Source organism: Eschrichtius robustus, chromosome 9, assembly GCF_028021215.1.
Source record: "Eschrichtius robustus isolate mEscRob2 chromosome 9, mEscRob2.pri, whole genome shotgun sequence".
In the NCBI taxonomy this organism is placed as follows: Eukaryota; Metazoa; Chordata; class Mammalia; order Artiodactyla; family Eschrichtiidae; genus Eschrichtius; species Eschrichtius robustus.
Window position 1 is genome coordinate 125,852,799 of NC_090832.1, and position 23,546 is coordinate 125,876,344.

The window sequence follows — 23,546 nt, forward strand, 5'->3', positions numbered from 1 at the left end:
AACATCACTAATTATTAGAGAAATGCAAATCAAAACTACAATGAGGTACCACCTCACACCAGTTAGAATGGGCATCATCAGAAAATCTACAAACAACAAATGCTGGAGAGGGTGTGGGGAAACGGGAACCCTCTTGCACTGTTGGTGGGAATGTAAATTGATACAGCCACTATGGAGAACAATATGGAGGTTGCTTAAAAAACTAAAAATAGAATTACCATATGATCCAGCAATCCCACTACTGGGCATATACCCAGAGAGAACCATAATTCAAAAAGACACATGCACCCCAATGTTCATTGCAGCACTATTTACAATAGCCAGGTCATGGAAGCAACCTAAATGCCCATTGACAGATGAATGGATAAAGAAGACGTGGTACATATATACAATGGAATATTACTCAGCCATAAAAAGGAACGAAATTGGGTCATTTGCTGAGACGTGGATGGATCTAGAGTCTGTCATACAGAGTGAAGTAAGTCAGAAAGAGAAAAACAAATATCGTATATTAACGCATGTATGTGGAACCTAGAAAAATGGTACAGATGAACCGGTTTGCAGGACAGAGGTTGAGGAACAGATGTAGAGAACAAACGTATGGACACCAAGGGGGGAAAGTCACAGGGGGGTGGGGATGGTGGTGTGATGAATTGGGCGACTGGGATTGACATGTACACACTGATGTGTATAAAATTGATGACTAATAAGAACCTGCTGTATAAAAAAACAAATAAAATGAGATTCAAAAAATAAAAAATAGAAAACTAACAATAAACCTTCTTTGGGTTATTTGTATGGAAATATGTTAATATAAATGTTTCAGACATTACATGAAATTCCTAAAAATCTTATATGTTCTGGTATAATGTTATAAGTCATAATTCTAGTTATAATTTTGAAATGTATATCTCAGAAATCACTAAATTTCCTTGTCAATTGCATTATTATGAAGTTTCATCAAATCTTTAACCGTGGTCATTTTTAAGTCTTTTGTCATTTACAGATAGTTCTGGGTGTACTCTGATGTTTCTGCAAAAATGTTCCTACAAAAGGGTTTCATCTTCAAGGAATTCATGGATAAGACTCTGATAAGTACAGGTTTCCGGTAACTGACTATACTGCTGAACTGAATGAATAAGCATTTTCAGAACTCTAATGGAAAACTGATGAATTCATAAAAGTGCTAACAAAAGATCAAGGTGAAAAAAAATTAATTACATGGGACTGAGTGAACTGATGAGGATGATTATAATTTTTGTGACTTTCTGTTTGAATTTAAAAAAAGAAAAAAGAAAAGAAAAGAGGGACACTTTTACACCAAAGATAGCAAACTGGTAGAATACAATAAAAATAAAAAAAGAAGTGTGGGGCAATTAGAAAAGGTATAACATGTATGTAATGGATATACCCGAAGGAGAAGAAAGAATGGAAGAGAGGAAATATTTGAAGTAATAATGGCTAAAAACTTTACAAAATTAATGACAGACACCAAACCACAGATCCAGGAAATTCAGAGAACACCAGGCAGGAAAAATACCCCAAAAAATCTATACTTAAGTACACCATATTGAAGCTACAAAAATCAAAGAGAAAACTTTGAAAGAAGCCAGAGGGGGAAAAACACCTTACCTATAGACAAAGAAAGTTAAGGATTGCATCAGATTTCTCTCCAGAAACAATGCAAGCAAGAATAAAGGGGAGTGAAATATTCAAAGTGTTGAAAGAAAAAAGCCCACCAACCTAGCAATCTGTAACCCGCAAAATTATCCTTCAGAAGAGAAGGAGAAATAAAGACTTTCTCAGACAAAAATTGAAGGACTCTATCTCCAGTAGACTTGCCTTCCAAGAAATGTAAAAAGAAGTTCTTCAGAAAGAAAGAAAATGATATAGGTCAGGAACTCAGCTCTACATAAAGAAGGAGCTCCAGAAAAGAAATAAGTGAAGATAAAATAAAATCTCTTTTCATTATCTTAATTGAACTAATAGATAACAGTTTGTTCAAAGTAATAATGGTAACAACGTACTTGGTGACTAGAGATTATGGACAAGTGAAATAAATGACAGTGATGTTATGAGGGGTGGGGGTAGAACTGGGAATACTCTGTTATTGGCTACCTACACTACCCATGACGTGATACAGTTACTTGAAGGTGGACTTGTATTAGTTTCAAATGTGTATTACAAATCCTGGGGCAACCACTAAAATTTTTTAAAAGAAGTATAATTGATACACTAATAGAAGAGAGAAAATGAATGTATGTCAGTACTTGTTTCTTTGTATACTAATTAACTCCTTGGCCTTCCTTTACTTGTAGTATATTAGATGTGTCTTTTGGAGCTCTATGTATTTCAAGTTTTGGCTCCTCCAGTTGCTCTATCTTTTTGATGCTCATGTTTTGGCAAGACGGTGAATAAGTTCAACAAACAGAAAAAGCTGCCCACAATAACGAAAGAACTGATCCAGCAACCACATTGGATAAAGACCTGGAAGTGTGACAGAATTTTTATAACCCTTGCCTCACCAGGAACATATAAGTGTGTAATAGTTGATACAACACCTCTGAGCAGGAGAGTCTGATAATACTAGTAAGAAAAGTATATCTCCAGTACCTAGAACAACACGTGGCATATAGCAAATACCCATTATTTATTGAATGAATAAATGAACTGATGTTAAAAGGAAGAACATTTGATACCTGCTGAGGAGCAATATTTCTTAAATATTATTTGTCAACTTGCTTTAACAACCATCTCACAAATAAAATGAAGTCTCCTGCATTGGTTTGCATTTCTGAAATCTAACTTTGCAGAAGTATTTAAGAGTACGCCTGGAAAAGATCTTACATCTGGCATATTGAAAGGTGTTGAGGCCGGGTGTCTAAGTCTTTAAACACAAAACACTCACTTGAAAAAACACTTTGAAAGCTTTCTAGATACATACACAGATTTAGGCAGCCTTACCCCATGATTAGAGCCAATTTCATGGAAATTTAATATAACTTTTTCAAAATATCAAGGGATGATGGTGAATCAAAAGGAACAAAGTGAGCAAATCTGCCCCTAATTTTAATTTCACATGGTTTGGCACTTGAGAAAAAGAACAGTGAATACTAAACTATTCTTTCTACAAAAGCCAGAAGAGACAAGTGGGACAGGTCTTCTCTGACAACTCCTGTCTCCCACATTACTTATTAGGTACACTGTGTCCTATATTCTCTTACGGTACTCAAGTCATTTCTACTACAGGGCTTATTGGAAATGTCTGTTTACTTATCTCTCTCCCCAGCCACTCTGATTTCCTTAAGAGCATTTAGCAAAAGAAATGCTTGGCACATATAAGCGCTCGATGTGTTTGCTGAATAAATAGATAATTCAAGGTACCCTAAATATTTTCTTTGACTATGTTCACAGAAATCTTTGGTAGGATGGGGGATAGCTGTAGAAGACTGAGCTAATTTCTCTCACTGTATACTAGTCAACAATGTTTGATTTTGTTTTCTTCCTTTAGCCTCACTATCATTTATTTGCTTTTCAATGTATCAATATAGCTTACCTAGAGAAAAAGTTTAACTTAGACAACTATAAAAATACTGGTTTGACTTTGAACCCACACTGAAGTTCATATTAAGTCCTATTTGGCTATGGCATGCTTCCTATATACAGCATTGTTTTGCTAAAACCAATCAAATTTAAATGGCTATCTTTCTATTCCAAAGATGCCTGGGAAAATTCTTTACCTCTCCAGGCTGGCATTCCAACATTTAAAATTCCAAACAATCAATGATTTTCTTGCTCGTTGAATAATAATACATAGTTGTACATCAACATTTAATGACAACCAATGCATGGTAGGGGTATGAAGTGATTCTAAAGACAAATAAAATATGACTGCCATTCTTTTTCAGCTTTTACAAAAATAATGCATGAATTCTTGTCACGGTGACATATATATGTCAACCGAAATTAAGATTAATTTTAGGACCAAAAGGCAAAAGAAATGTGATGACTTACAGTGCTTTTAGCTGGATGAAATCTTATAAAGCAGAATATAATTTCAGAATAAATCTATTTAATTTAATATGCATAACTGTGGGATACAGTTGCTTGTTTTGTCTTTTCTTAACATGAGAATGTTAAGAATGAAAAACTGGGAATGGGAGTATAATATATTATAAAACTGACTAATACAACAAGCTAAACCACTGAAGTATAACATGTATTTCACAGTTATTGAAAACTTCTTATGTGTTAGGGACCAGTCAAAATCACGTGGATGGGTTTATTCCATTTTGTTCTTTCACCTGCAACAAAAAGATGAAAGCTTTCATTCTTGTTAACTACCAGCTAAATCCTAATGTGAACTATTTAGGAACCACAGATAAATTGAATGCATTCAACAAACATTTACTGAGTGTTTCCTAGGAGTCAGGCTCTGGGGATACAGCAGTAAACCAAATTAGACAAAAATCCTTGCTCTCATAGAGTTTACACTGTATTTACAGGAGACAGATAATAAATAAGAATAAGTAAATTAAATAACATGTTATAAGGTGACAAGCAGCTCTACAATAAAATAAAGCAGAGAAAGGAGAGAAAGCCAGCCAGTGTGGGGTGGGAGGGGTGGGGGGGGGTGCAATTTAAAACAGAATGATGCAGGGCAAACTTCACTGAGAAGGTGACAAGTGAGTAAAGACCTGGAGGAGAGAGAAAGGGCGAGAGAAAGGCCTGGAGGTTCAAGAGAACAGCAAAAGCGAAGAATCCAAGGTGGGAATATATCTGAAGTGTATAAGAAATAGCAAGATTTGGAATTCCCATGGAATTCTATTGCATTCACACACATTTCCTATTTGTTTATAATTCAAATGTCACAAAATATCATTAAACTATTCTGTATGTTTAAGGAAGTCATAATGTTTGGGGAAAGAGGAAAATGCATAGTTTTCAAACAAAATCACCTAGTTTTCCGTAACTGCTTTCCCACAGTTGTTAGGGCCCTGCTTATCTTCGTGGCCACGTGTTTAAAATTCAGCCTAGACCTTAGGGTTATTGTGATTTCTATTTTCACCATTATACCAAAAGCTGCATTTATAAGATGTCTGAACTCAGAATGGACTACAGATGCCATGTTATTTGCACTTGACATATTTGGATAACATTCCTTTAAATCAGAGAGGAATGGAGCACACTGATTAAGAGCATGGGCTCTGGAGCCAGACTGTCTGGATTTGAATCTCAGCCCTGTCACTTTCCAGTTGGGTAGCTATAGAAATTTACTCAATCCCTCCGTGCCTCTGTTTTCTTATCGGAAAAATGGGGATAAATGATTGTAAGAATGATATAGGGCTGTTCTGAGGATTAAAAGAATGTAAAAGTAGTGGGAATTCCCTGGTGGTCCAGTGGTTAGGACTCTGTGCTTCCACTGCAGGGGGAACAGGTTCAATCCCTGGTCAGGGTACTAAGATCCAGCATGCAGCCCAAAAAAAAAAAAAAAAAAAAAAATGTTAAAGCACTGAGAACAGAGGCTGGTATATACCCTAAAAATATATTAGCTGTTGTTGTAGTTGTTATTATTTTTAGTAATAATGATGGAAGGCATCTGGTGGTTTTCTTGATGTGTCATAACCAAAATAAGATGAAATTATGATTCCTTAATTTTTAATCTTTGTTCTCTCTCAATGGCACCAGTAAAAGTCATTCTTTAACTTTTGAAGATTCTAGTCCATTATAATATTTGAATGCATATCAAGTATTCATTCTTGGGACTTCCCTGGTGGTCCAGTGGTTAAGAATCCACCTTCCAATGCAGGGGACACAGGCTCGATCCCTGGTTGGGAAACTAAGATCCCACGTGCCATGGGGCAACTAAGCCCGTGCGCCTCAACTAGAGAGTCCATGTGCCACAAACTACAGAGCTCATGCCGTCTGGAGCCCGCGCACCACAGCTAGAGAGAAGCCCATGCGCCTCAACGCAAGATCCCGCATGTCAAAGAGGATCCTGCGTGCTGCAACTAATATCCGATGCAGCCAAAAATAAAATTAAATAAATAAAAAAATTTTAAAACTATTCATTCTTGTATTTAGTTTTAAATATCAAGAAAACAAACGATGCATTCAAATCAAGTTACCTTCTGATCATTTCTAAGTTAGAAGAAAATATGCCTTTTAAAAAAAATTTTTATTGGAGTATAGTTGATTTATAATGTTGTGTTAATTTCAAATATGCCTTTTAATACCTAATATTTTTGAGTGTTCAGTAGTATGTAAAAGGTATATTAAAAGCAAATTCTTTTGTATTTTGTAACATTTAGGAGAAAAATACAAACAAGTGATAAACAGAGGAGCAGAGTAGTTATTCCAGGGAAATTTACAAAGCATAAACTATCCCAAAAAATGTGTATTTATATTAAAAGTTTCCTTTTAGCCTCAAGGTGTTCTGTCTATATAAATAGCCCTTTATCAGAAATACATCAGATCATTTTGAGTTAGAATGCCAGTATCCTGTCATTAAAAGCAGTTTAAAATGAATTAACATCAAATTGCATCAAATTGAATTGAAAAGTGAAAGTTACTGTATTCAATTACGACATTATTGAGCTTTTACTATTCCAAGCACTTTACGTGGACTGTAAATTTCATTTACCATAAAAGTAATAAAATATTTTAGTCTCTAGCACTAAATGATATTTTACTAATCTTTAAAAAGCTTTTTCACTTACATTTTTCATCCATAAAAACTTTACTAACAATTTCTCTTTTTTATTGTGGTAAAAAAACACCTAACATTAAATTTCCTATCTTAACCATTTTTAAGTGAACAGTTCAATAAGTTAAGTATATTTACAGTGCTATGCAACAGATCTCTAGAAACTTTTTAATCTTGCAAAACTCAAACACTATAAGCTTTAGACACTAATTCCTCCTCCCCTCTTTCCCCAGCCCTTGGCATCCACCTTTCCACTTTCTGTTCCTGTGATTTTGACTACTTTAGATAGTTCATATGAAGAGACTCAAACACTAACAACTTCTTATGGGCAACATTTTATTTAGGCATGTTTTGCTGAAAGTGAAGATTTAGTGCCTAGCATTTTAACCTGGACAAGAAATGTTTTCTAAAATAAGCTGAACAGAAATGAATTTTGCCTGGAAAATCAACCATGTATATATGTGGGCTGGAGCGGGGGCTGAGATAAGAGAGAGGAAGGGGTTATCATACTGGGCCTGCTGCTGGGTCACTTGTTTCACTGCACTTGCCCTCATTCTAGGTATTTCCAAAGACCATCTCTAGGGAATTCCCTGGTGGTCCAGTGGTTAGGACTTCGCGCTTTCACTTCCAGGGCCCAGGTTCAGTCCCTGGTCGGGGAACTAAGATCCTGCACAGCGTGCCCAAAAAAATAAAAAATAAAGAACTGTAGTAGAAAATCTGGAGTGTGAAACCTTTCAAAGCAATTTTAAAAAGAACAAAAAACAAACAAACAAACAAAAATCAAAGTCCATCTCTACCATACAAATTCTCCAGGGTCACTTTTATCACAAATACCATTAGAATGAACTAAATGTTTAAATTATTCTCTTGCATTAACTTGTAGCATCTCTTTATATACTCCCTGTGCACACACGATTTTCAACAGTTGTAAATTCTACTGGGCAGAGACTCTAGATCTGGAGTAATCCAAATGTAGAGTAATCTAGAGTTTAGTTAGTAAAACTAAAAATGGTTAGAATGATTAGTTGTTTATATCCTTAGCCATTTGTAACCAGAAAACAACATAAATGCTTGCAGGTTAAATCATAAGAAGTATGGGACATAAATAAGGCTAAACTTGTACCTCCTATGCGTAAAAATCCTTTTACCCTTGAAATGCATATAAAATACTGAAGTCTGTCCAGAAACACTGAACAAATATAAATCACTCTATGGATGTTTTGCTCATCTATAGAGAGTTGTTAGTTTTACACTGTAAAGCCATAGGGAGTGGAAACGCTATTTCTTTATGGAATTCAGAACAAATTTCAGGTAATCATCCAACATACTTTTCCTTAAAGTTATATACAATCTTCAGATACAGCATCTCTGAGGTGTAAGATTTCACCTCAGCCCTCATTCAATAACCATTTTTTGAGCACCTCTTACGTATTATGACAGGTATTATAAAGGAAAAGAAAAAAAGATCCAGTCCTAGACCTCCAGTATTTCCAAGACAATGCTAACTCAGATAAATAAACGTAATTACAACTCAGTGTGATACATGTCATTAGGATATATCCATGCTAAGGAACCATCTAGGAAGCCTCTATTATCTAGACTGGGATAGTCTACAGATTTAAGCTGGTTTATAAAAGACAAGCAAGAATTAAATAATCAAAAGCACTGAGGCAAGAAGGAGCATTATGTACAAAGACAGAGGTGTGACAGACAGGTACATGTACAGGCAACTAAACCTAGCTCTTCGTGAATTGTACAAAGGATACACGGAGGGTGGCAGGTGGCAAGAGAGAAAGACCAAGTGCGAGGACCACATCAGAAAGAAATGTATATGTGGAGGGTGAAAAGAGTTAATAAAGGGGTAAAGATAAGTGCACGAAGACTTATTACTATGACACCAAAGTTACCAGAGGGTTCTGTACGTGATAAGGATAGAAAGTGGTCAAGGTCTAGGGAAGGTGGGTTATGGTGATGCAAATGGAGTCAGGGCATGGATCAAGGACATAAGAGAGGAAACGTCGGACAGATTTAGTAATGGACCTGTCCTTGAGTTAAATGCACAGGAAAACACTGGGGGGGGGGGTCAAAGAAGATACTCAAGAAGAGGAAATTATTTGTCTCTGCTTTGGGATATAATCAGATGGGATATAACGAATTACTCAAGAAGGAATTATTTGTCTCTTCTTCGGGGTATAATCAGATGGTGCTGATATAGATGTTTTAAAAACAGAGAGAGAGAGAGAGAGAAAGTCAAGAACTGGTCTATTCAGACTATACTACAAAGCTACAGTAATCAAGACAGTATGGTACTGGCACAAAAACAGAAATATAGATCAGTGGAACAGGATAGAAAGCCCAGAGATAAACCCACGCACATATGGCCACCTTATCTTTGATAAAGGAGGCAAGCATATACAGTGGAGAAAAGACAGCCTCTTCAATAAGTGGTGCTGGGAAAACTGGACAGGTACATGTAAAAGTATGAAATGAGAACACTCCCTAACACCATACACAAAAATAAACTCAAAATGGATTAAAGACCTAAATGTAAGGCCAGACACTACCAAATTCTTAGAGGAAAACATAGGCAGAACACTCTATGACATACATCACAGCAAGATCCTTTTTGACCCAGCTCCTAGAGAAATGGAAATAAAAACACAAATAAACAAATGGGACCTAATGAAACTTAAAAGCCTTTGCACAGCAAAGGAAACCATAAACAAGACCAAAAGACAACCCTCAGAACGGGAGAAAATATTTGCAAATGAAGCAACTGACAAAGGTTTAATCTCCAAAATTTACAAGCAGCTCATGCAGCTCAATAACAAAAAAACCAACAACCCAATCCAAAAATGGGCAGAAGACCTAAATAGACATTTCTCCAAAGAAGATATACAGATTGCCAACAAACACATGAAAAAATGCTCAACATCATTAATCATTAGAGAAATGCAAACCAAAACTACAATGAGATATCATCTCACACCAGTCAGAATGGCCATCATCAAAAAATCTAGAAACAATAAATGCTGGAGAGGGTGGGGAGAAAAGGGAACCCTCTTGCACTGTTGGTGGGAATGTAAATTGATACAGCCACTACGGAGAACAATATGGAGGTTCCTTAAAAAACTAAAAATAGAACTACCATACGACCCAGCAATCCCACTACTGGGCATATACCCTGAGAAAACCATAACTCAAAAAGAGCCATGTACCACAATGTTCATTGCAGCTCTATTTACAATAGCCAGGACATGAAAGCAACCTAAGTGTCCATCATCGGATGAATGGATAAAGAAGATGTGGCACATATATACAATGGAATATTACTCAGCCATAAAAAGAAACGAAATTGAGTTATTTGTAGTGAGGTGGATGGAGTTAGAGTCTGTCATACAGAGTGAAGTAAGTCAGAAAGAGAAAAACAAATACAGTATGCTAACACGTATATATGGAATCTAAGGGGAAAAAAAAAAGGTCATGAAGAACCTAGTGGTAAGACGGGAATAAAGACACAGACCTACTAGAGAATGGACGTGAGGATATGGGGAGGGGGAAGGGTAAGCTGGCACGAAGTGAGAGAGTGGCATGGACATATATACACTACCAAACGTAAAATAGGTAGCTAGTGGGAAGCAGCCACATAGCACAGGGAGATCAGCTCGGTGCTTGGTGACCACCTAGAGGGGTGGGATAGGGAGGGAGATGCAAGAGGGAAGAGATATGGGAATATATGTATATGTATAACTGATTCACTTTGTTATAAAGCAGAAACTAACACACCATTGTAAAGCAATTATACTCCAATAAAGATGTTAAAAAAAAAAAAAAAAAAGAATTGGTCTAGTTGATTACCATAAATGGCTTATGTAAGCCCAAGTCTCATTTTTCATCTTCGCACAGTTAATTCAACAGGTTTTAGTTCTCTGTACCATTTTTTATTGTGAAAGTAATTCTTATCATGAACTTGCTTTGAAGCTGACTATACGATTTAACAGGCAGCATAGAGAAAATAATGCAATGCAAATAAAAAACCTTTTGTGAAGTTTTTTTCCCTTGAATGAATGCCTTTGCCAACTGTCTCTTGAGCTCCTGCTAAAATAATCTTTGGGCAGCAAGGAAAAGCTAAAGTTTATGCAAAACAAAGTAGTTTAAAACACTGAATGAGTTTATTCCTCTGAGTCAAGTATAATTATATGATGTGATCAACATTTTCAACTGACTCACTAAGTTTTAGGCTACAGATCAGCCCTGAATTGTGAACCAATATACAGCTTCTTTAGTACTTTAGTAAAATCCTAAAGTTGGAACACTTCAGAGAATGTTTAATTATAATCTACCCTCTCACTTAAGACAGAAATCTATACACTAAAGTGCATCTGCCCACGCACTTTTCAAAGCCAAGGTTTTACATATCACATGTTCCTGAGATGTGGGCTTTGTAGTCGGGCTTCTAAACTTCCTGAGCTGAGAGTCAGATCCAAACTATGGTGAACTCACTGAAATAAGAAATGTCATCCTGTGAGGACTCTGAAGAAATGGCCTGTGAACCTACCCCAGGCGACCCCACTCCAACCTGTGCTCAGAATGATTAAGGCTTTTTTCCATTTGAATTTCTACAGTCCCTATCTCACCATATTGGCTAATGATAAATTTAACAGCTGCTTATTTTGTTTCCTATTCACAAATGTGGCAGTCTTCACGTATACTGCAGGATGTGGTATAATTTGGACTGAAGATGTGAAAAATAAATGAGTCACCATCTGTGGATACCACAAAGAAAAACAGTCTGAAGAATTAATCACTACATCATGGTTAAATCAAAATTGTGGCATGCTATGGTAATTCTGGCTTGCTTTATAATTTGTGAAATAAAAGTAACAGTCAAGTGATGGAAAACTGAGTTAGCCAGAATGTAATCATCTTGGCAATATGAATGATTATTTTGTTCTTATGTCTTGATTAGGGCAAATTTTACACAAATTTTGTTACAGCTTTATATAATAGAACTTTGAAATGTATCAGCTCAAAAAGTATCTACTACCAGCTTACATTAAATGTAGTTATTATTTTATGTAACATACCAACTTCAGCACTTATTTTTAGTCCCTCAAGAAATAGTCTATTCATGAGGCCTGAGAAAATCAGGTATTCATCACTCACAACATCTTTATGGCTCTCCTTCCACATGAAAATGATGCGAGTAACTCATCAAAAGTAAGGCCATGTTTAAAATTTAATTTTCCAGTAACAGAAAAGATTTGTATCAATTCACTCATATTCTCTTGTGTGGCCTCCCTTTGAGTGTAGTTCAATTCAGTTCAACAAGTATTTATTGTATATCTGTTCTGTGCCAGGCATTGATACAGGAACTTGCTCATAAAAGGAACAAACTAGATCCCTGCCCTTGGGGAACGTACATTCTAATGGGTGAGACACACAATAAGCAAAAAATGTCATAAATGAATCATATACAATGATATCATCTGTGTAAATAATATAAAGTTGTATCATAAGAAAAAGTCGAGCAAAGCAAGTGTATCAGGAGAGCCAGGGGTGGTGAGAAGGTGGGGCTGTTTCAGTATCATCTGGGGGAATCAGGATAAGCCTCAGAGGAAGGTAAGATTTCAACAAATACCGAAAAACCAAGTTAACCAAGTAGATTTCAGGGTAGAGGAGGGAGCATATTTCAGAGAAAGGGAAGAGCAAGAGCAAATTGGGAATATACCCTGAGAGTCCAGTGACAGGGAAAGCAGGGCAGAGAGTGGCAGAGGAAGCCAGGGAGGTCAGGATGGGCCATCACAGGGGCTCTGGCTTCTACTAACTGAAATGTTCTGACCATTAGCAATAACGTTAGGTCCAGATACGACATTAACTGCAAATTAGATTCCACATTTCCTAGAGAACAAAAAAGTCCCTTTAATTTCTGACCTTACCCCAACCAACTTTTTGACTTTGCTTCCTAAATTCCCCTTTTCCTTTCAGCATCTTCAATTTCCAATAATAAAATTATATCTCTCTCGTTCAAATACGGTTACACTATTTCCCCATCAAACCCAGCCATACAGATAGTTTCTAAAAATAAAAACTAAACTGCTTTCACATGTGCATACCTGCTTTATCTTTGTTTATAAATACATATAAACTAAGGAGGGCAGGAAAGAAGGTCATAACAAAGGACCTTATTTTGACCCAAAAGGCATCGCTACTGGTAGTGGGTTTTTGCTTTTGTTTTTAGATTAATCTATGAGTACAACTAAGGAAATCTACAGTGAGTCTCCTTTTTTAATGTTGCCAATGAGCAGATATATTCATTCATTTTTTCTAATTTATTACATATGGTAATATAGACGGAAAACAACAAGAAGCACAAGCTTTTAAGAAGTTGGGCTTCACTTAGCTAAATGAAAGTCAGGAGAATAGGCAAAGAAGAAAAAGAGGAAGCATGGTATACAAATTGTCAAACCAGAATGATTATCTTTAATAAATAAAATAATTTAGCTTTAATAAACTCAGATAAAATATTAAGGGATTCCTCTATATAGATCTCAATGTTTGCTGATTCAAAGAGAAAAAGAGAGGTAATAATGGACACAACAGGAATTTATTGAAATACTTTTCTTCTTTAGAGAAAATTTAAAATCTAAAACATAAATGTCTCTCTGTAATTAAAATTCAAACCTTCAGTTTACTACAGGCAGAGCCACTTTATTTGGAAAATCGTATGATTCTCTAGTTTATGCTAGGAAATCACCTCTCCTTCGGCTATGTGCCACAGTAGTTTCATCATGACGGTTAGCTTCAACGTTTAAGTAATGCTTCCAACGGGAGCTATTTTATTCTCGCTATGTAGTACGCTATAACGTGGGACAGTGAGAAATAAAGTAACCTCTTGATAATAAAGCTCTTTTTCTGACAAAACTCACACTCAAGTAAGGAAAATAGGGCACAGTAAAGTAATACATACACAAGACTCATACAAACAGAATAAAATCAGTGTAAAAAATATACACCCATATTAAAGGAAGGCTGGAATTAATACAATTAGAATTAATGATTAGAATAAACTAGGATTAGGAAAGCAAAGCATCTGAAAGAAAAGAGTTGTAAACTATGTTTAGAAAGAGGTGATACATTTCACTTGTTCCTCCAAGTCAAACTGGCTCCTCCAAGGCTGGGCTGGAATGCGGGCAAAGATGCAAAACTAACATTAAAATACTGAAGTATATATCCACCTTAAATCTTTTAGAGAATATAAATGTATTTATATTCACACACACACACACACACACACACACACACACACACACAATGCATACCTATAGATTTTTAATACTTACATGACCTATCTTTTCCATTCACTTTTTTGAAAAAAAAAGTAGAGAGAAAGTTATAAACAGAAATAGCTGGCATTCCAAGAAAAATATGGCTACAGTTAAAGTGTGATTCTGATCTTTCTTTGGATGGAAAAATGGGAAAAAAGTCTAGTCATAAATTAGGTTTGAGTCATGTTCCTTAGTAACACGGTTGCTGATTTTTCTCATATTGACAGACATTCTTTCCACTTGATTTTTTTTTTCAAATGGTTTACGTCACCTTTGGACCACAAGGAAGAAGAGCAGTGGTGTCCCATAGAGTCATATGTTTTTATTAAATTTCTTATGAAAACCAAAGTAAATTATGCTGCCCAAAGTGACAGGTGGAATCCAAAGGGACTCGCAGATTTATAGATAAAATCACCTAAGCTATAAATATACCCATTCATCTAAAAAAAAAGGATCAGGCATAAAAGGCAATGATTGGAATAGGTGGAAGAAGGCAGCACAGAGAGTCAGCCATGAAATTAATTGCAGCAGAAATGGCAGAAAGAAGAACAACAGGACAATGAAAAGGCCCCTTCCCTATGGGGCAGCCAAAGATTTAACGTAGAATGGTGGAGAAATTATTGAACTGCAGCCCGGTGTAAGGATGAAGAGCACATTAACTTACATATCTGATGACATCTTTAGAAAGAGAGGATATTATAATAATAATAAAAATATATTTAGTAAATCTGGCCATGATAATCAGGGGCTATATATCTTATACCTTTGAAATCTGATATGTGACCTTTGAGAACTTTGACCAAATTAATAACTTCTCTAAATAGTCGGGTCTGTCTCAGGCACATAGTCAAGGCTTTAGTTCAATGCTGAATCAGCAAAGAAAGTGTCGTTTTATGAAAACACCATTACCACACCTTGTGGCAAATGGTAGATGGAATGGCTTCAAACTAAGATTATTTCTCTTAAGTGTTATGTGACACAGCATAATAAAATTTGTGATGGTAGCCAAGGTTGAGGTCTAAATATAATAATCATCCTGGTTGCCATTCTTAGTGCTTCCAAGGGATTTTTAATTTTAATCATTTAAAGAGGAAAAGGAAAAAAGATTAAGTACAGTCATTGCTGAATAGTTTCCATTACTTTCATTAAAAAATTTAATACTAGCTTTACAAAGCTCACTTGAGGTACTGCCTGTTTTCTCATTTAGTTAATAACTATCAACGAAATTCTGATATAAAGAGTTTTAGACAGCAAAGCTGAAGCTGTCACTACTTTTCTTATTAACTTTCAGAGGCAATTGATTCTGGAAAACAAAGGCTACTACAAGAAGTACAAGCACAAAAACAAACACAAATATTTAAGGAGTGCCTACAAGTAGTGATTTTAATATATACTTGGCAGTATGCAAGGATTATAAGAGCTTTAATATTTCCTGAAATTAAATCACATGAAAAGAAGGAATTATTTAAAATACCAAAGTTCTGCCATTCATACCTATCATTTTAAGCTATATAAACAAAACAAATCAAATTCAATCATTCATCTGACAAATATTTACTGACTACTTATCACATGCTGGATAATATTTTAGAAACCAGGAATATGGTAGCGAAGGGAAGAGTAAACTCCCGCTCTCATGAAGTTTATAGTATAAGGATGTAGGCAGAACATAAATAAATATAAATATGTCAGATACTGATAAATGCAGAGAAGAAGAAAAATGAGTTGGGGGTAAAATTGTAAATAAGTTGCTCAAGGAAGATCTCATTGAGAAAGAGATATTTGAGGAAACTGTATTTTATTTTATTTTATTATTATATTTTTTGCAAAGCCATGGGATCTCAGTTCCCCGACCACGGATCAAACCCAGGCCCCAGCAGTGAAAGCGCCGAGTTCTAACCACTGGACTGCCAGGGAACTCCCTTGAGGAATTTTAAAAATCTCTTTAAAGGAGAAGAGAGCTAGCCATGTGGGAAACTGGGCAAGGTGAGGGTGGGAGGATTCCAAGGAGAAGAAATGACAAGCCTTGAGGCATTAGCATTCCTGGCTTTAATTAGAAAAATAGCAAACAAGGAATCAGATGGTTCAGGGCCTTTTTTGCTATGGCAAGGACTTATTTTTATTCGGCATGAAATGATAAGCCCTTGCAGGGTTTTGAGCAGAGAAATTACCTAACGTACAGTCATTTTAGCTTCTGTGTTGAGAACAGACTAAGGGGCAACAAGGGAGGAAGCAGTCAAACTAGTCAGGAGACTGTTAACAACAATCAGGGAGAAGACGTTCAGATAAGGGAAGTAATAATACAGACAATGAGAAACGGCTAGCTTCTGGATACATTTTGAAGTTAAAGCTAACAAGTGCTGCAAGTAGCACGGTACAGAGTGGTAACTCCAGTGATTTTCATCTCAGGACCGGGAAGAATGGGCTGCCGTTCACTGAGTGGGAAGTACTGCAGCAGGAGCGGGGCCGGGGCAGGTGGGGAGGTCAGGAGTCCAGTTCCCGATCTGCTCGGTATGCTCTGTCTAGCGCAGATCTACATCAGGGAGGAAGCCAACCATGAGCCTGGAGCTCAGAGGAGAGGTACAGACTCCAAACACAGATTTTGGAGTCACAGATATAAAGATGAATGACCAGATGAGGTCACCAAGGGGGTGGGGATAAACAGTAACGAGGAAAGCTCCAAGCCCTGGCGTACGGTAAAGTATAGAGGTCAAGGGAATGAAAAGAAAGAAGCCAAGGGAAGCGTGAAGGAGCAACCAGTGAGGTAGAAGGAAAGCGAGGAAGGTGTGCTATTCTGGAAGCAGAGGGAAGAAAATCAGGTAATAAAAACGTTCAGTGAACTTATCTGGGCATAGAAATTATTTCTTATTCAGGATTATTTTCTTAACCTATATTCTCAGATGTAGAATTACTAGGACCAACGGATAAAATCGTTGAAAAGGCAAATACTAGGGAAACAGACCTGTGGTACTCCATTGGAGCTGCTACTTAGTATCCAGGCTAATCAATCAATACTTTCTGAATTCAGTTTTCCACTGTTAATGAATTTACCTAACTGTGATCAAAGAGCTCATATGAATTTTCAACAAAAGTACCATGACTAAAAAGTATCATTACTTTGACAACGGACTTCATAGAAGAGGTAACTGGTATCTATAACACTCATCTGATTTATATAAATTAAGCCACTTACTATTATTCTCAGTCCAATTTCCTGTTTCTTTCATTGCATTCACTATAAATTTCATTCTTTCATTTGCTTATTTGCTTATTTTCTTGTCTATTATCTGTCTCCTCTAGTAGAGAAGCTATGTGGAAGGCAGGGATTATTTCTGTCCAATTCAGCCCCATATCCCCAGCACCAAACACAGTGCCTGGCTTTCAGCAAATGAATGAATGAATCAAAACAATGAGAAAGAAAAAATAAATTGACATGACATTCTTACTGGAGAGATGCTGGCTTCTGTTAGGGCACAGTTGCCTGGGGCAACTCAATGGTTTGCTCCAATGGCCAATGTTTCCAAAGCAAAAATATTATGCAGAGGCTAGCAGTTGTCTATCATCTGACTTATAACAGAATTATCAGAAATATGGTCCATCCTACAGATTCTAGCACCTGCCTTTATTACCAACCGTAAAACTTTTTTTTCTGCTCAGTTTTCATCTTAATCTAAATATCACTGTGTTATGGCTCTCAGATCCCCCACTGTTGCCCCAGGGGTTGCCTCAGCTACAGAGAGCGCTTCACCATAGGTCATGCTCTTTCTCAGGGTGACACACATCCAATGACTAACTGATGTAGGAATAGAAAGGCTTGGCTATCTCAGCCCAGCTGGGGGCACAATTCTGAAAAGCCACTGTAGTTCCCGAGTTCCCCATGGGGCCAGAGGAAGGTGTCTTGTGCTGCATCCCAGATCAGTTTTTCCCTGTGCCCATCTCTGCTCCCTGCGTACCCCTTCCACAGGGGTTGATCTCTAGGGCACTTCTTATAAACCTCTGAATAGTAAAGGTCGTTTCAACATATGTTTCCCAGGTAACCTAATGTGTGACAGATGGTACCGGGAGTGGTCTGAGAAAGCAGGTGATAAGATGGGGCTTTGGAACTAGATCACTAGCTGCCTGGCTGGCAGTGAGGAGCCCAACCCCAGTGGAACACAGAGAACCCCTGGCACAAGGTGGATGTCCAGCTGTTAAAGCTCTCACCAGGGGTAGGCTGGGGTGGTATACCAGCAGAAGGGGAACAGTTTAGCTGCAATGATGTTTGAGAAACATAGGAGAAATAAAAACTATAAGGACAATGGAAAGAGAATATAAAAAGCTAAGGGCAATATACGTATAACTGATTGACTTTGCTGTACACCTGAAACGAACACAACATTGTACATCAACTATACTCCAATAAAATTTTTTTTTTTTTAAAAGAATGCATTTGCAAATTTGAAGGAAAAAAAAAAAAAAAAAAGCTAAGGGCAAGTAACCACCAACGTGAAAGCCAGAGGAACTCTCTGGTAGATACAAAAATGCTCTCGGATCTTGCAGCTTTGGGGCAAAGAAAGGTTAACGACCAGGAACAGGGATTAATCGTCAGAGTAGTCCGAAACTCCCTAACTTCCAGGCATGGAAGGTGTGCTAAGTCAGGATCCTGGCTGGAAAAGAACAGGATCCTGCCATATGGGATGAGGTGTCCCGTTTGATGCCTCCCCAGATCCTGAGTTCCCAGATTCCCCAGAACTTTCTGAACCCACAAAAGTGGCCTGCCCCTTCTTTCTTGGGCAATGATGTAGGTAGAGGCTTCTCTCCCAGAAGACAACCTGGGCCTCTGTGACCCCCCATCTGTCCACCCTCACCTCCTCTCCAGAAACTTTGGCCTATATAGCTAGGGTGATATCACCATATAACCCACCTGGGACGTAAGAGGCCCGATAAAGGAAAAAGAAAGAGGCTATTTGAGAAAGGAACTGCGAGATCTAGCAAGTTTACATTAGCAAGCAGAGTACATCTAAGATTAAATTCTGAGGGTGTTTAATCAAAGGGGCTGGCATTTAAGATGAGATAAGGGAGAGTTTATTGATTCGAGGGCACTGTGCTGAGAGGCAAGATTTACAACCAGCAAGAATCTCAGGAGACGGTACAAACTGGCTACTAGGATGGTTCCTAAAAACAGGGGCAAAGTAATAGCTCATGTAATGCTGAAATGCTAAGAATGCTGGGGCAGATGGCAGAAGAGGGGAGTACAGGCTCAGAGAGTGCATTCTGGGGTGCACATGCTACATAAGGCCAGGATCCCATTGGATGGTGATGTTCCCTGGGAAGGCCCAGAAAACGCACCACTTACCAAAGCCATGAGGAATGTACTAGTGAGAAGACATCCACATTACTAGGTTCTGCGTGGTGGCTCTCTTCTGAAGGTCAGAAGTGACAGAGGAAAGGTTTTTATGGAACCAGGCTCATTAATAGCAATGGGGAGAACAGAACCAGGTGAGGACCAGAAGCCACCAGAAGCCAGGTAGGTACAGTTATCCTGAGAGTGGCAAGGTTGGTGTGCAGGGGGTGCTGACCCACAGTTATTGACCTAATTCATAGAGTATGGCATCCCTAGAGACAAAATAAGAAGCTAACGAGGCTACTATTCAATAGGTACATTCAAAAGAAATCAAAGACGGATGACCACAAAGCTGAGGGTAGCTGCCCCAATGAAGTCCCAATCACATGCTCAGTTTCCAAACCTTCGCTAATTTTTGGACTCACTGGTGGAAGAAGAAGCCTAGTCTCCAGAAGGGAGGATCTTGCAACACCATGGCGAGAATACAAGATAATAATTCCCCCAATCCTTCCCCAAACGGACCTATAGCCCTTTATTCAAGCCAGTGTGCACTGGGGACAGGGAATACCCAAACATTTTGAGGGCACAGAGCTGACAGTGATACCAGGAGACCGGAAGCATCAATATGCTGTTCCTCCACGTTAGAAGCGTATGGAGGCCCATAATTAACGGTGCCCTGGCCAAGGTCTAGTTCATACTGGATCCATTGGGACCACAGACCCAGGCGGTGGTGATTTCCACAGTCCCCAAATATAGAACCAGGATAGACATATACTTGGCAGCTGCCACAACACCCGTATCAAATCTTTGGCCTATGAGGTAAGATATATAATTGCAGAGAAAGCCAAGAGGAAGAAGTTGCAACTGCCCCATCCCAACCCTGACAAGACAGTAAATTATAAAACCAACATAGTGTTGCCTGGGGAGTAGGGAATGGAAATCAGTTTTCCTTAAGGGTCTAAATAGCATGCAGGGGTGGTCCCAAGGCTGTTGGCCGGTCGAAGTTGCAGCTCAACTTCTCTTTTATCCACTTCTTTTTCTGTCCCCTCCCCCTCCAAAGGGGTTGATTCCAAGCACGCTCCTTAATAACTCCATCTCAGAACCAGATTCCTGGCTAAGCCCAACTTGTAACAGGCATTTTCCACCTTGAATGTAAGTTATATTTCCTTTTTAAATAATCTTGGGCTTATCTTCAGGACTACTCCCCAATTTAATTTGGTAGTACTAGGTTTCATTTCTAGAAAACTTTTCCCAAAGCCGTGTCCTGCCAGGAAGTGTCTTTGAAAAGTCTGTGGGATTTTTCTCTGGGAAGAGCCCAGAAGTATAATTCCTGATTTACACGTGGTCTCTGCATTTTAAATTATTGTTGACTCTTGTCAAACCCCATTTCCTTATTACAGATTCTAGGTAACCTCTCAATTCAACATTTAAACAAACAAACAAACAAACAGCTTTTCTGATTCTGGACTGACACAGCTTATTCAAAATTAGCTTTTCATCTGGAACGCTTTCCATTGATTATGGAAATATTCTCTTTTTATTTCAACAGCACTTAAGTATATAGGCCACACACGCTAAGTTCATAACTTGTTTTAACAGCTTCTTTGTAAGTATATTTAAGTTACCTGTATAAAGATAGATTTTATTTACACAAACAGACAATAAAAACAAACATGTTGAGAATTTCCTTTTCTTTTATATAGCCTTGCAGTATTCTCTATACAATCTCTTGATTAATGTTGCTACCTACAAAGTTACACATAATTTCAAAAACTTACATAAATTTTACAGGGTAAGGAATTTAAAATTAAACATGAAAAACTACTATCAATTAACTGTACCATGAAATCTGGAACTTAAAGTGTAGAGTTTCTCAACTATTTCTATGAGTAAGTGTAGTTTATTATAAGTTTAAGTTAATAAATAATAACAATAAATAAATCAGGCATGGGTCTTTAAAAAGTAGTCCATACTAACTGGCAAATACACTCTGCACAAAATCTTGGGTAATAATAGATTCAAAATATTCTAAATACTGTGCCAGCTGATGAAAGCATTTTCTGCTGTTGAATTCAACTTCTTAAAATTAAACCTTATAATTAAAAAAAAAAAAAACAAAAAACGAGAAGTATGTCTATAGTTACAATTGATTCTAGTGATGAGTTCATTTCTGTGAAAAACCAAAGCAACGTATATGTTTTTAAACAGTACACGGTTTCTGTGGCTGTACAGAAACAAACGGGATGACTGTTAGCGTGACAAAATTCTCTCAGAACGTATTGCTAAGTTACGGCAGAAGTCTCTACCTTGAAGGAAAAAACTGGAAAGTTTTACAGTAGCCCTGGGTCCACAATTAAGTGCTACCTAGACCAGGTGAAATATTGTACTGCATCTTAACCACATACAGTCGATTTAATCAGAGATTCATGGATCTTGCCCCATTCTGGACCCTGTGGATTGTACTAACTCATGCTCACTTCTTCCTCTGCTCCTCCTACCACAAGAGTCAGATTCACCCACAAAGATGATGGAAGACCAGATTTTATCAGCAGCCAGAAACAAAGTACAGACTGCCAATAATCATGAAAAGGCTTGCTCAGGCAATTTAGTCACTAGCCACTGCCTCATTCACCATAATCATGCCTCCCAAACAACAGAATCTGAAGATCCTTGTAAGAAAAAAGTATCTTCAGGGACAGAAACAGAGACAACTTTTGGGGGGGTAGACACATGAGATTATCGTTTGGCAAGCAATATTATGGGGAGATATATGTATTTCATTCAGATCACTTCTAGTTACTAAACACACTGTACCATACTTGGATATTTTTATAGTTTATTATGTTAGGTTATCTTTAAGTTTTTGAAACTTAACTTAAGAATAGATAAAATAAAGATTATACGTACTTGGAAGAAACTGCCTCCATGAATTCGTCCAAAAAACCGTCATATTCAGGACCTCTCACTCTTCTCTGCCGTAGTCCAATGTACAATGGATCTTTAAGTAACTCCTATTTGCAAAAAAAAGTTATCATAAGTATAGAAATAACTAAAGGCAAGTCATTTACTCTTTCTGAGTGAACCTCAGTTTTCTCATCTCTACAAAAAGGATAGAAATGGAAATAAAATCTAGCTATACTGATTCAGAATTAACCTACAGTTATTATTTAGTATTATATATAATACAGCTACAGTGCTTATAAATAAGAATATGAAATATAATTACTAAACATTTAAAACATTCTTATGTTTTTATTGTTATTCTTATGTCTTATTCTAGAGGAGAGAAAAGGTATTAAAATCTCTCAGTTGTGTAAAATTCAAAAGGCAAAGTTCATCACAAAGAAAAATATATTGAGTTTTGAAGTATCATATTAGCTTAGGAAATGGAAAGATAGCAATTCCTTTCTTAGATTTTTTTCTAAAACTGATATACATACATACATACACACATATATATATATCAGGCAACACTACTCTGTTTAAGCTTTAGAATAGGTAATTTTTTAATGAAATCAGTTTTTAATTGAGGTATAATTTATATACAGTAATGTGCACCCATTTATAACAAAAGCTCCCAGTAAACTAGGAATAGAAAGGAAATTCCTCAACCTAATAAAGGGCATCTGTGGAAAAACCCACAACTAACAACATATTTAATAGTGAAAGACTGAATGCTATTCCCCTAAAATTGGAAACAAGACAAGGATATCTAGTCTCATCACTTCTGTTCAACACTATACATACTAGAGATCCTAGCCATTAAAATAAGGCAAGAAAAAGAAAAAAACAGGAATAAGGATTGGAAAGGAAGAAGTAAACTGTTTCTATTTGTACACACATGACCATGTACATGGGAAATGCTAAGGAATCTATCAAAAAATTCACTAGAAATAATACATGAATTTAACATGATTGTAGGATATAAGGTCAGTTTATACAAATCAAATGTATATCTATATACTAGCAATGAATAGTTGAAAATGAAATAAAATACACAACTCCACTTACAATAGCATTCCAGAACATAAAATTCATAGGGACAAATTTAACAAAACATGTGGAAGGCCTATATACTGGAAACCACAAAATATTGCCGAAAGAAATTACAAAGACAAATTTTTTACAGCCTCGGAAAAAATGGCAATCTGTTTGACATAATAGTGAAACAATTGACAACACTGCCACC

At 37.0% G+C, this 23,546-nt stretch overlaps 1 protein-coding gene across 3 annotated transcripts in view; it reads right to left on the minus strand.

The window, feature by feature from the left end:
- ME1 (malic enzyme 1) overlaps window positions 1–23,546 on the minus strand; it is a 190,093-nt gene that overhangs the window by 74,600 nt on the left and 91,947 nt on the right. For all 3 annotated transcript variants that reach the window (XM_068551687.1, XM_068551688.1, XM_068551689.1), the window contains exon 6: window positions 22,265–22,368. In XM_068551687.1, coding sequence (XP_068407788.1) covers window positions 22,265–22,368 — 104 coding nt within the window. The remainder of the gene's footprint in view (window positions 1–22,264; window positions 22,369–23,546) is intronic.